Here is a 14122-nt window from a genome sequence, read left to right on the forward strand (position 1 = left end):
CCAGGCACCTGCAACAGGATGGGGATCCCTGAGGGGTACACGGGAATCCTGGAGGGGGAGATCTGTCCTAGCAAGGTTTTCACAGTGCCTGAAGGTTTGGTCTTGGGTCAGGGCCCCCATTTGTTTTCTGATTCAAGCCTTAGCAGCCTGGTAATTGTCAAATCCTGACAGTCCCATTGTGAAGGTATTTAACTGCAATGCAAAGAAACTGCTTGTAAATGCCTGGGTATCCACACACAGCGAGCAAACAAACACCATTGGCAAAGATCTCGGCAGGAAGGACAAATATTGGGGAAAACTAAAAAGCTCAGCCTGGGGGCCCTTCCTGTCACAGCTACACCAGCCCTAGAGGGGAATGCAGGTGCTGTGGCTGGAATCAAAGCCTGCTTAATGTAATGAACTTTCCTCTCCCAGTTAAAGTTTTACCTTTCTGGAGACCAGTGCAAAGATTAGTGGTCTTACACTCATCTTTGTTGTTTTTTCTCTTGCTCTTCCTCTGTAGAAAGTACATTTTGTGCCCATGTGAAGCCTGGCTGACTGAGAGCATCATCCAATGAGTGCTGTAGCTTGGCTGCTGAACCCATCAGGGGCTGATCTGGAAGATAATGACTTTAATCAGCATTAATCACCTTCCCAGCTGACTCAGACTTTGGCACGGTCTGCTGTCGCTAAGGATGCCACTGTCCAACCCCCCAGCCCGGCCCTGCAGCTCCTCTCTCTGACCATGTCAAGGACAGCAAATCTCAAGCCCGAGCAAAACCAGCTCAGACCAGTTTGTGCAGATGTGCAAAGTTCCTGAAAGCCGAGTGAGCTAACGAAAAAATATTTGGCAGCATCAGTAGTATTTGGCAGTATTGGCAGTATTACCCAGAATCCACAATATTTGACAGCACAGCCATCAGCTGGTGGTGCTGAAAGGCTCACTGTTCACACCACTGTAGGATTTTTAATGAAAGCCTCTTTTAATGTAATATTCTGGGTAATTTTGTTGTGGTCTATGTCCATATACACACACAGCTATCTCCTCTGATAGGTGTGTACTGGCATTAGAGCTGCCTGCTGAGGGGGCTCTGTGTATGCAGGTGTCTGTGTATGGATACACACAGAGACCTGTATACATCTGTGTTTATATGTGGCTCTGAATGTGATATACACACACGAGTATATTTTAAAGCAGGTGCTAAATGCTATTAAAATAAAACTCTTAGTCATTTTCTAGCTGCTTTGCTACATGTGCTGGCAAGGTTTCTTCTCCCTGATTCAGCAAGGGGATTGTGATGTGACATGCACACCCAGTACAGAAGTCGAGGTAGGTGTTGAGCATCTCGAAACAGGCTCAAGCCCCTGGCACATCACATTCCAACTGTTCAGCTGAGGGACAGCCCCAAACCAGCCCTGGGGCTGGATCATTTGAATTTTCCAGATCCATTCTATGTCTTTACAGGTCTCTCATTGTTTCGTGTTCGTCCCAAACATGGGGATTGGTGGTGGCTGCTCTGAGCTGAGCAGTGGCCAAATAATGCGTGGTAGACTTGGGTTTCTCATTAACTCCAGAGCTGATATAGTCCCATCTCTCCAAGCACCAGCCCGTTTTCCTGCCTCCATCCCAGCTCTGCTGTCCTTCCTTCCCAAGCCCTCACCTTGCTCTGCAGCTCAGGACAGTGACTGTTCCCAGAAGAAGAGTGGAGGAGCTACGGGGTGGACGAGAAAAGAAAAATGCAGACAGAGAAGGTAATCATGGCTCGCCGGTATTCTTGCACTAGACTTTCCAGTGAAATAACTAGAATTTCTGCAGGACTCCAGCACTGAGCAATCCCTTGCCAAAACTGAAACCAACAAAAAAAAAAAATTCCCTCCACTAATTAATTGTGCACAGGGGCAAAGGGGAAAAGGGCCAAGGGGCTATTTTTTAGGAGTTCTGTTGGCTCATTGGATAACTTTAACTGTGATGAGGAAGAAATGCTTTAAACAGCGCTGCTGAAAAACACCCTTTTGGTGTTTTTTTCCCCAGCTGTTGTGCTCCAGGTATGGGGAACAACACACTACTGCTGCTGCTGCTTCTTGCACCTCTGTACTGGGCAGAGCTTTGGCTCCTGCGAGCTCCAGGGCCAGGACGGGCAGTGGAGCAGGGAGAGCTGGACTGCCATTGTGCGGCAGCACCACTCTGCCCTGGGGCCCTGATCTTGCCTGTCCCCATGAGCATTCTCTCTCCTTTGGAGCAAGCCAACCCCCTGTGCTGCTGCAGCAGCATCCCTGGATGCCACTGTCCCAGCCAACTGGGCAGCAGGATCCCTGGGAGAGGGGTGGGATGCAGTCCTCCCCCAGTTTGGGGCACTGCTAGGACAGTACGATGAGGTTGTTGTTTGCTTCCAGCACCTCACGGGAACATTGGTCCTCTCTGTCTTCACTGCGGTGTTGGGCTTCTTCCAGTATGGCTACAGCTTGGGGGTCATTAATGCCCCCCAGAAGGTAAGTTGAGCCCCTCAAGCTGTGCATGGCAAGGAACTACAGCTTTAGGGTAGCCAGGGCCAGTTTGTCCCTTGCAGAAGCCCTCAGGAGGACTCTGTCCCTTCCCAGGCAGTTTCTCCCACAGAACAAAGCCCCCATGACAGGGCAGTGGGGTGAGAACACAGCCAGGACCCTCCACTGGCACTTCCCCAGGGAAAGGAGCGGGGTTCTGCACATATTGGAGCTGTCCCCACTGCAACATGGTCCCTGTGCCTGAGCCAAGGGACTGCACCCCCCACCAAATCTAGTGCCAAGTCCAAACACCATGCTCATCCCAGCCCCGGGAGGGGGAATGCTTTGTGCCTGCCCTCGTGGCCCCTCCCTGCTGTGGTCTGGGTGTTGTGGAGCTGGGTTACCCCAAGATTTTACCCCTGCAGAGCCTGCAATGCATATCTTTGTCTGAGGCAGAATAATATCCAAAACAGGGGTTGGGGTGGTTATAGATCTCAGCTGACGACGTTTTCCTTCTTTACTTGTCACAGGTGATAGAAGCACACTATGGGCGTGTGCTGGGCATTGTCTCCCCAGACAAATATGCCACCAATGCCTCTGGGGAGGATGGCACATTCCTCCAGGCTGGCACAGAGGGCACACTCCCACCCCACACTGACATCAGTGAGGACCTTGCTACTTCCCCACACATCCTCACCATGTACTGGTCCCTGTCTGTGTCCGTGTTCGCCATCGGGGGCATGGTCTCCTCCTTCACCGTGGGCTGGATCGGCGACCGGCTCGGGAGGTGAGAGGCTCGGGAGGTGTGTCTGACTCTGTGCCACAGCCCAAACCCTTCTGACTGATTTTTTCTCATAGAACCATTTCCTCCCTGTAGAAATACCATTTGTGTTGTTTTCAGCAATTTAGGAAAAAAAGGAAAAATAACTCTCCCAACTTCCAAAATACCGTTTAAACCATCACAGAGGTTGGGCTTCTCAAAATCCTCAGTTACAACTCAGACATTTTATTGCAACTTGAGCATTTCAGAGAGCAGCTGATGAGCTGCCTTGATTAAGCTCTGAATTCTCCCTTTTCTTTCCATGGCAAAAGGAAGAGAAGGACATCTGCATGGTATTTACGCAGGATGTAAAGTATCATTTATAATATCATTTTAACTACTCTGATTGTACCCTGGTCCCTGTATTTTGCAGTGCCTGCTATCATTGTTTTTCCCCTGTAGCACTGATTAAATGACTTCACAGTTCCTCTTGTGTGTTGCAATGGCTGCTTTGGCTGAGTGAGGTGCCAGAGGAGCTGTGCTGCTGCTGCCTTGCAGAGTGAAAGCCATGCTGGTGGTGAACATCCTCTCCATTGCTGGGAACCTCCTCATGGGGCTGGCGAAATTTGGGCCATCCCACATCCTCATCATCTCTGGGAGAGCGGTCACAGGGCTGTACTGCGGTGAGTCCAGGCTGGGTCAACCACTGAAAGCAGTTCCCTGGTAGCGTGTCCAGGGCTGCAGTTCAGAGTTTCCCATATTTTTTAATCCTTTTTTTCAGTACAGAAGGGGTTTCACAGGTGGGAATTTCCCTCTTCTCCCTATGTCTGCCCTTCTTGATCTAGGATCTTTCCCAGAAGTGTTTGGGTTGGCTGTATCATATCTTCATTTTACGCATCCTGAAAGGAGCAGATCCCTCTGTATCTCAAGGATGGATCTTGCTGGTGGCTGCTGCAAGAGCACATCGCTAGCCAGACTGGTTAATATGTTCCCTAGACACAGGACCACTGTGCACAAAGAGGATATAGCCAGCAAATAATTGGGAATTACATTAGAATTAGCTTGTAAATAACAGCTCTTTATACTGTTACTGGCATGCAAATACAATACTCCACTCTGAGGTTTCAAGGCAAGTTTTAAGAAGACTCTTCACCCCGTCATAACTTCAGCAGATAATCCCTGCTCTGTGCTCTGATGTGTGTGTTCAAGTAAAACGACTTCCCAGTTTGGGGCTCTGAATGCAGGGACATCCCAGCACCTTTCCAAGGTGCAGGTGGTTCCCAGCCAGGCGTGAGGGGCTTGATGGGGTGTGGGGTGCAGCACACAGGCTCCATCCTCCTTTCCCATTTGGGAGGTGGTTTCTGCTGGTCGCTGAGCTGTGTCTAGAAGAGGTGACACCCACGTGTGCTCTGTGCAGGGCTCTCCTCCGGACTCGTGCCCATGTATGTCAGCGAGGTCTCTCCCACAGCCCTTCGAGGAGCACTGGGGACACTGCACCAGCTCGCAATCGTCACGGGCATCCTCTTCAGCCAGGTAAGCAGTAAAACACACACATCCAGAGAGGGTGTTTCAGAGAATAGGAGGACCATAGTGATATACTGGGCTACTGTTCACCATTCCACCCCAAAACTGAAGGAGTGCGCAAAACAATCTGTTTTTATGGGCTTAAACCCCTGCCTTCAGTAAGAGGTGTCTTAACAAAGACAACTTCTCAAGAAATAAAAAAGTATTTCTGCAAACGATTTCTTCTCTCCCTGAAGAATTTTTTTCAGCATCTCATCAGTGTCAGGCTGGATCCTGAGCATGAGATGCCTGATAATCAGGTTCTCAAAAATGGCTTCATCAGGGAAGTAGGGAGCCCAAAGCCCTCATCAGCATTGCCCACCATGGCACAAGTCCCAGCTACACAACAGGTGGGCACATAAATGTACAGAAAACAAACACATCCAGAAAAAGAGTTGGTATTTGTTCTAGATTTCCCCCAGCTCGTCACTTCAAAACACCATAGTGGTCAATTGCTTTCTCTTGTTAGGGTAAAAAATGTTCCATTCAAATATGCCTCAATTATTCCAGATCCTTGGACTAGACTTTCTTCTGGGCAATGACGAGATGTGGCCCCTGCTCCTTGGTCTGTCTGGCGTGGCTGCCCTCCTGCAGTTCTTCCTGCTCTTACTGTGCCCTGAGAGCCCCCGATATCTTTACATCAAACTGGGGAAGGTGGAGGAAGCTAAAAAAAGTAAGAAAGAGATTCTGGGTTTGTATAGAGTTGTTTTTATAACTGACATAGTACAAAACAGAGAAGGAAAAGCCTGGCTGAGGACTCACATGTGACTGTGGCTGCTCCATCTCATGCTCTGAGCTGCTGAGATACAAACTAGCGCTGGATTAAAAACTATTGAGACATTTGCATGGGACTAAGCAGCACTGCTGAGGGATGAGGCTTGAGAGTGATCTCAGGACTGTTGCAGAGCTGAAGTGCTGCTGCTCCTGACTGAGCAAAAGCACCCTGGATCCCTGGCTTACCTTGAGTTTTGCTTAAAGAGATTTTTGCCCTTACATATACAACTTACCTACCACTGAAAATAAAATTTCAATCTTTTTTTCCCCTAAGATTTGAAAAGGCTTAGAGGAAACTGTGATCCAATGAAAGAGATTGAAGAGATGGAAAAGGAAAAGCAAGAAGCTGCTAGTGAAAAGAAAGTCTCCATAAGACAGCTTTTCACCTCTTCCAAGTACAGGCAGGCTGTCATTGTGGCGCTGATGGTGCAAATATCCCAGCAGTTCTCAGGAATCAATGCGGTGAGTCTCCCCAAAATGTTTGTCTATTTAAGAGATCCATGCTGAGCATGAAAAGGCAGCTCTGGCTCCATCCAAGCCATGCAGGGATGAAAGAAGGCTTTCCCATGGTCACAGTGGGCTCCTGGGTCTCTGCCAAGCTGGCTGTGGGAGGGCAGGAAGAGAGAAGAGTGAGAGGGAGTCCAGCACAAAACCAGCTGGCACAGCAGGCCCATGCTGAGCCCTCCCATAACCCTCCCCTACCCAAGTTTGTCAGCAGTTTGCCCTCTTTAATGAGATCATTCTCACTCCAGAATCACTATTTTATAGCCATTTTTAACTAAACAACTTTTGCATCACCTCCTGGAATAACAGAAGTCCATTTGACACCCAGAAGCATTAAGGAGCACACAGGGATGTCCAGCCTACTTGGCTCCAGGCCATGCCCATCCCATCCACTAGCCACCCTTTACCTCCTGCCCTTAACTTTCACCAGAAAGGAATCACCTTATTCTTGGAGAGAAATGGGAGTAATTGCAATGAGAATATTTTAAAATTAATGTAAAACTCGGTCATACTAAGATATTTGTCTTGAGTGCTCAGTGCTGGTGATCTGGATTTTAAGATTAAACATAGACTACATAGAAGAAAACAGATTTAATGTGCAAATGCAGTAGCTCAAGAGGGGAATTTCAACAGGATTTTTAACTCCCTCAGGCTCCTATGGAATTTTCAGCTTTAATTATTATAACAAGCCGTTAAAACCTGAAAAATTAATCATAATTAAATTACGCCACATCTCAGCCAAGCAAGCACAACTCTTCTCTTATGAGAACAAAAAGTTTCAACAGCACTGTTGCCTAATCCTTCATCCTGATGTATTCTGATAGATCTTTTACTACTCCACAAACATTTTCGAGAGAGCTGGGGTTGACCAACCAGTTTATGCAACCATCGGTGTTGGAGTGGTGAACACGGTCTTCACTGTTATCTCTGTAAGTAAATACTTCTGCCCCCTGGACTACAAAGACACATAAGGTACAACATGGTTTTGAAACATGATTTTATCCTGGAGCTGGGATTTGCAGTGTTGCAGGACTGACCCTGAACACCTTACAGGGAAAAATCATTCCCTGGGAAAGTTTAATTCAAAAATTCAAGCCTTGACATAGAGCATGTGGCTATTGATCTGCACTGCTAAATGCCTCGTCAGTGGAAACTGCACCACTGTGGTCAGGGAAGCTCTGAAAACTCTGCATTTCTCCCTAAAAAAAAGTTTCCCTTGAAAGTGCAGTTCTGCAGGTCCTGTTTCCCCAGGGAGCAGGCAGGGGATGCAGGCTCTGATGGGTGTCACCAGTTCCCAGTCTGCTCTTACCTGTTATCTTCCAAACTGTTTTCTGTGTGTACATAGCACCTGCACGAGTGATATCCAAAGGCTATTCCACAGCAATAAAAGTAATCCAGCACCTATCCTCATCCTATCTATGCAGGGCTCTGCAGCAATAAAACAATGGTTCTGTTTCCACAGACCTTCCCTTAATTTGTCTTTCTACTGAGAGGATTAACACAATTCCTATCAGCTGGCAATTAGTTTTATAATGTGGCCATTAATATAAGACCAGGAAATGGCAGGCCTATTTCCTTCATACCTCTCTAGAGATTTAGGGAGTAAAGAACTTTCACCAACATGATGCAGGACTGGCTGCAAGGCAGAAATAGACAGCTCCAAGAGATTTAGGACAAGAGGACAATTTTAAACTGAAAGAGAGGAGGATTTGATTAAATATTAGAAAGAAATTCTTGTCAGTGAGGGTGGTGAGGCACTGGCACAGGTTTCTTAGAGAGGTTGTGGATGCCCCATCCCCGTCCACAGCCAGGCTTGGTCTTGTGGAAGATGTCCCTGCCTATGATAGGGGGTTGAAATTGGATGATCTTTAAGATCCCTTCCAACCTAAACCATTTGTACTCCAGTATGTGTGAGAGAGGACATCGTGGAGTGAACCTGCCTTAGAGAAAGTCCATCGTAGGCCCCATGAGGAGAAAATGTGACGTTTATTGTGAAATGAAGCACAGTGGGGTGCAGCTGGAAGAAGCCTTTCTTCAGCATGGAGGATGTCCTGCAGTTTGATCCCACTCCTGAGCTGTGGTACTTGCAGCCTTGGGCATTTGCTCTTTGCTTCTTTTGTCCACGAGCACTTAAAAATTACCTGCTTTTGTCAATAAATGACAGACCCCGATCAAAGGCAGAAGTGCTGACAGCTGGGTGGACCTTGGCAAGGGGAGAAGGGAGCAGAGACTCATCCTCTGCAACTTCACGTGTCAGCACATGAACTGCCTTCAGCAACAGTCTCTGGGAAGTGTAAATCATGGCTGTAATGGCAGCAAAGGTGGGGCTGCTGGCCAGAGGTGTCCTTGCAAGCAGAGGGGAAGGAGCAGGCAGCCTCAGAGGCTGCTGCATGGTCAGGCCAGGACAGCTGCACGGTCCTCTGGAGGGACCTACAGCTCCCCATCGGGTGAGGTGTCTGGCACAGACTTAGGTATCTGTCAAAAGCTGGGTGACATGGCTGGAGTCCACCAAGAGGATCTGAAAAGGAGCAAACTAAGCCTTGTGAATACCAGTGAAGCAAAAGGAGTCTGGGAGTGACTGGAGGAAAAATCCTGACTGCAGCTGCTACACAACTATCCCTGCCTTAGGACAGGCAAGGTGCAATGGCCTGTGACGTGACCTGAATTGTGCTACATTTTGAAGCCTGATTTCAAACTAATGCAGACCTAGTAAGTTTTTAGTTCTTGGAAGAAAAAAAGAAAAGGGAGAGAGAAAGTCCACAGTCAGCAATTCATGTGTAGGAGCAGGGGGAAGTCCTGAGAGATTGGAAATGCATGGGCTCTGAGTGTGTGTGCCTTTGCCTTGCCCTTGGCAGGGTGACTGCTCAGTCAGGCTCCCCAACAGCTGCCAGCAGAGTTTCTGACACTTGGAAACCAGCACATAAATCTGTATCACTAGAGCTAAATGAGCAAAAGTGTGGCAGTGGTAACAGGTTGGTTATGGCTAATGGGCCTGATCCTGAGAGTGATGCTGCTGGACACTGAGCTCCTGCATGTGTTTCTACAGGTCTTTCTGGTGGAGAAGGCGGGCAGGCGGTCCCTGTTCCTGGCAGGTTTGATGGGCATGTTAGTCAGCGCCGTGGCCATGACAGTTGGGCTTGTGCTCCTGGTAAGGATTTCTCTCCATTTTTTTCTCCCTGGTTTGAAAACAAGAGAAGATCCCATCAAAATCAGTCCAAACCATTGGTGCAAGCCCCTCCAAGATTAAAAAGCAAATAAGGGGTGGCCTCCTTTACTGAACACCCTGGTTATTAAAGGGTGCCATTCTGCCTCATTTTGCTGAGCTGCAGGCAACGAGAGGGCTCAAAGTAACAGCTGAGCTGATGGCTGTGAACTCCTCCAGGCAGTAAGGTTGGCACCACATACCCAGCCAGCACCTGGCACAAGAGTTTAAGACCTTAATTATTCATGTCCAGTCCTCCTTTGTCTGAATAGAAAGAAATTTCTGAAAAAGAAGCCTAAATAAAGTAATTAGTGATAATTAACGAGAGTTACTTTGGGACTATAATACCAACCTCTTGCAGAGCCAGTTTGCCTGGATGAGCTACGTCAGCATGGTTGCAATCTTCCTCTTTGTCATCTTCTTCGAAGTGGGGCCAGGGCCCATCCCCTGGTTTATCGTAGCCGAACTGTTCAGCCAGGGCCCGCGCCCTGCTGCCATCGCCGTTGCCGGCTTCTGCAACTGGGCCTGCAACTTCATCGTGGGAATGTGTTTCCAGTACATAGCAGTAAGAAATCTCTTAAACCATACAAATAAATGATGGCACAATCCCATGTGAATGTGCCTCCCAGATTTCCATGCCTAGTCTGGCTGGGCACCTCAGCCAGCTGGGTAGGAAGGGGAAGCCATCCCTGTGGTGCTGATGGTGGGTCTCCCTGTTCTCACTTTCCCACTGCAGGATCTGTGTGGACCATACGTGTTTGCAATCTTTGCGGGTCTGCTCCTCATCTTCTTCCTGTTTGCGCACTTCAAAGTGCCGGAGACAAAAGGAAAGTCCTTTGAGGAGATTGCAGCTGTGTTCCGCCGCAAGAAGCTCTCGGCCAAAGCCATGACTGAGCTGCAAGACCTGCGACGCAGCGAGGAGGCATAGACAGCCCGTGCACCCAGAAAGGAGGGACTGGGCATGCACCTCCTTCAGGCACCATGGGAAGAATGTCGGGCAAAAGTCTCATTTCACAAAAACATTGCAGCTGGCAGACCAGGAGGACCCATCCATCTGATTCCTTCTTGCTGCTGTGGTTCACACCTCCTAGGCACAGGTGCTAACCTGGAATTTTATTCTGAGACATTTGGGACAACTGGGCTGCAGGAAGAGCTAGGGAAAGGACAGGAGGAATACGGTACATGTCTATCTCTATGCTCTGCTGGAAGAGCCCAGTGGGACAGTGATCTTACCAGACAGGATTGAGCAGGGCCGTCTCTTAGCAGAAATGAAGGAAAGACAGGCTGGCTGATGCCGCAGCCTCATGTTTTCACTTTTTTATCCCCATCTCTCTGCTTCATTCTGCTGAGTGACCTGGTGCCTTTAAAATCCAACTGCTCATGCAGTTGTGCCACCAGCACACAGCACTGATCGCCCCAGGTGCAAAGGAAAACAGGTGGAGCAAACACCCCCTTACTTTTTCTTCTGCAGAGGAAGATGGTGGATCCCACCTGAACTGGTTGGGATGTACTTCCCTTGCTTTTCTATCTGTGCATTATGGAAATGCTGTCTGATCTCATAAGGATTTCTCAGTTGTAATATTTTTTTTGAGAATCTTAGAAACTGTGGCTGGGCTGATGGGCACTTTTCCTACATTTCAGCCAGACTATTTAGCTCTCTCTTTTCTCCCAGGAAGTCTCTCCTCTCCCCCTTCTCACTGCTACAGCATAAGGCACAGCACAACACTGACCACACAAAAGGCCTGGGCACTCTTGGCCTCCATGTGAGGAGACTCAAACTCTGCTGCCACCCCTTTCATGGTTTGACCATTGCCAGGGCACCTCCTTCCCCATCTGCACCTTCCTTCCCTTCCTTTCATACAGTGCTCAAGACCCACAGGCTCCACGTCCAGCCAAGGGCTCAGGCTGCTCACAGAGCAACAATTCATAATGACTCGAAGAAGAAATGGGTATTAAAAGGTTAACTGGAAGCTGCCACTTACCTAAGTCCTATTTTGCATCACCTAGCATTTTGCTCGCTGGGTGTGCTTCAGCCAAGATAGTGTGCAAGCAGGAGGTCATGCTGTTTCCATAGCCTTGTTTGTGCTCCTTTTGCTTCTTCATGAGACATTTTTATATGTCAGAATCAAACTCCAAGGATTTTCTTCCTTTTTTGGGGGCATATTTTGGAACCATTGTAAAAGCCTGCTCTCTGCCTGACTTTTAAGATTTGCATGTTGTGATACCAGGTTACTTTTTAGCAACGTTCTTAGAAACCCATTATTTATTTAGGGATGAAACACTGTCATTGCTTGGTCACTGTGCTCACCACGGCTGCTGGTGAAGCAGCGGCCAAAATGTAACAGAGGATTGATCGAGCACAATGAAAAGCACAAAATAGATGGGCTGAGGAGGATCACACTGCTGCTATGGGTTTGGTTTTAGAGGAGGTTCACGCTCCTTTCCATGTGCCTGAACTTTTTTCCTTTGTAGACTTTACTGTCTTGGTATTAAGACCTTACAGCACACTCTGGTCACTTCCAAGTGATGGGAAGAGCAGCCACAAGGTCCACTGGCAGAAATTCCTGGCCCTGGTGTGTGCACTGAAGCAGTAAGATTGCACCAAAGGTTTTGCTGGAGTGACTGCTGGGATTTAACTAGAGGAGAACTGGGTCAATGCTGTCGTGTGCTGCAGTGGTGGGTGACCTGGGTCTGACAAGGGGCGTGCAGGGCTGCTGGAACCAGATCCCAGGCTAGGGATGAGAAGAGAGCAGCAGAGCTGGGGCACAGGTCTGTGTGGAGCTGTCCATTTGTGTGCTGCACACAGGTCTCCCCTGGTGACACCAACGGCCACGGCAGGCTCAGAACTCTCCACTGGCTGTGTTTACTGTAAGTTAAATATAACGGACTATCTGAATGTACAAAAAGGAGAAGAAAAAGGACTCTTGCTGTCAGTATCATTATCTAGGTCTGTTAGATAAAAGATGAACAACATCTATGTCATGTGATGGCTTGCGCTGCTGTTTTTCCCCCTCTGTACATCTCAGACATACATCCAGTGCCAGATGGGAGCTATTTTCCTAGCAGGACACATTTGCTCTGCAGGTGGTAAAAGCTATGCAAGCCCTCAGCTAAATCCCTTTGAAACAGGTGGTCCAGAGGTGAGACTTGGGGTTGGAGGCAGACCTGGAGCCAATGTGCAGCTGGCTTTGGGCTGGGATAGACCCTGAGTGGAGGGGTGCCAGTGTCTGGCCCCAGATGTCCACACTGGCCACTTCACCTCACTGTGAAGCACCTCTGCTTGCATGGTGCTGGTGCAGCCTAAAACCTGGTGGTGGAGCCTCTGTAGGCATGAGGAGCATCTGGGGAGAAGTGAGGTTCAAAGCAGATTTGCTGCTGCTCTGAGGGCCCAGACAGGCTGGGTTCTCTGTGATCATCCAGGGGGATGAAATTATTTCCTAAAATTCTGCTAAGCTTTGTCCTGTTGTCTGGGGGGCATCGGTGACTCTGCTGGCAGCTCAGCAGTGAGGGGCCTTACTGATCAACACTAAGCAGTCAGTCCTGGTTTTCCTGTGTCACTGGTGAATGACAATAGAAAGCCCAGTCCAGTTATGGTAGTGTAGCACAAAAATCAGTTTAACAAAGCCCACAGCATTAACACTGCCCACAGCTACAACACTGAACTTCCCAGAAGAGATGCCTGGGGGTTCAGAGGCACCTAAGGAAAATGGAGTGTGAGGCTGTGTTTCCTTGCAGCAGCTACCATGTGGAAGGTAAGGGAGTTTTTTCCTTCCAGCCTGGAACAGGATGAGCAGAGTAAGGCATTGCTGGCCCTTTGTCCTCCCCATGGCTGCAGTGAAGGATCAAGCTGGGCTTTACTACCACAAGAGCACTTTAGCCATATGCCAGCACAGGACAGGGTCATTAGAGTTAGTTAAATCTGACGATATGTTTACTTTTGTCTCATCCCATCAGGCTGATAATTAGGACTGTACATTTTATCTGTCCTTGCTACATGCAAGTTCCAGTTAAAACTTGTTCTTGAGACACAGCTTGTTGAATCATTATTTTCATCTCTCACCATTACAGTTTTACTAAGTTGCTAATCATTAAGAAAATTTCAACGACCAAGTCAAACTTATTCGCTAAATGGTCATTGCATTTTAGTAACATGCTAAATATGTTCTCATACCATGCCTGGCTAATAATGCAATATAATTAATAATCCCTGAGAAAGCATCTTGTCAGCAAGAGCTTTGACAGTGTTTTCCTAATGTGCTGAGACAACAGCCATTAGGACTTTTCTGTTGTGCCAACGGTATCTAGTCTCCCACTCTCTAGGCTTAATTTTAAAATTAGTTTGACTTCCCTAATTCAATAAACTCAGGACATTTGGCCCCATTAACGCTCTCCACACTAATTTATCACAGGTTTTTCTGCCTCACTTCAACTTGTTTTTCATCACTGAGAAGCACTACCCTCTATCTCTGGAGTCAAACAGCTGATAATGATGAAGCTAACCCAAGTACTACGTATGCAGGGACAAAGTCTTTGAGGTATGATGAATTTTCTGAGGTGTTCAATGTCCTTATCTTTCACTGGAAATCTATGGGAGCTGAGGAATTTCAAGGGAGGATATCAGGTCTGGATCCAGCAGAATGTGTAAGCATCAGATTAAATTTAAGGTAACTTAGTGTGTTCAAGTACTTTACTAAATCCTGAAGCAACAGTGGCAAATTTCACCCACAGGCACAGCCTGAGTAGCTGTGCTGAAAGGGAAGGAATCTCCTCCCCAGCACTGGGGCAATAAATCCTGACTGCAGATCACCAGTCCTTAAATTTTACAAGCTGTAGGTACAACTGCAGACCCGAGGCTTGGG

General features: G+C 48.0%; 1 protein-coding gene across 1 annotated transcript; it reads left to right on the top strand.

Moving 5' to 3' along the window:
* Positions 1-1716: 1716 nt before the first annotated feature.
* On the top strand, positions 1717-10191 carry SLC2A2 (solute carrier family 2 member 2; the record flags this gene model as incomplete). The annotated part of the gene is made up of 11 exons (XM_084212404.1): positions 1717-1731; positions 2374-2469; positions 2991-3247; positions 3779-3903; positions 4638-4753; positions 5294-5456; positions 5832-6019; positions 6886-6990; positions 9108-9209; positions 9625-9828; positions 10000-10191. 11 exons carry the CDS (start codon positions 1717-1719, stop codon positions 10189-10191), a joined length of 1563 nt encoding a protein of 520 aa, XP_084068530.1.
* Positions 10192-14122: the final 3931 nt, after the last annotated feature.

Source organism: Fringilla coelebs (genome assembly GCF_963513975.1).
Source record: "Fringilla coelebs genome assembly, chromosome: 10".
NCBI classification, from domain to species: domain Eukaryota; kingdom Metazoa; phylum Chordata; class Aves; order Passeriformes; family Fringillidae; genus Fringilla; species Fringilla coelebs.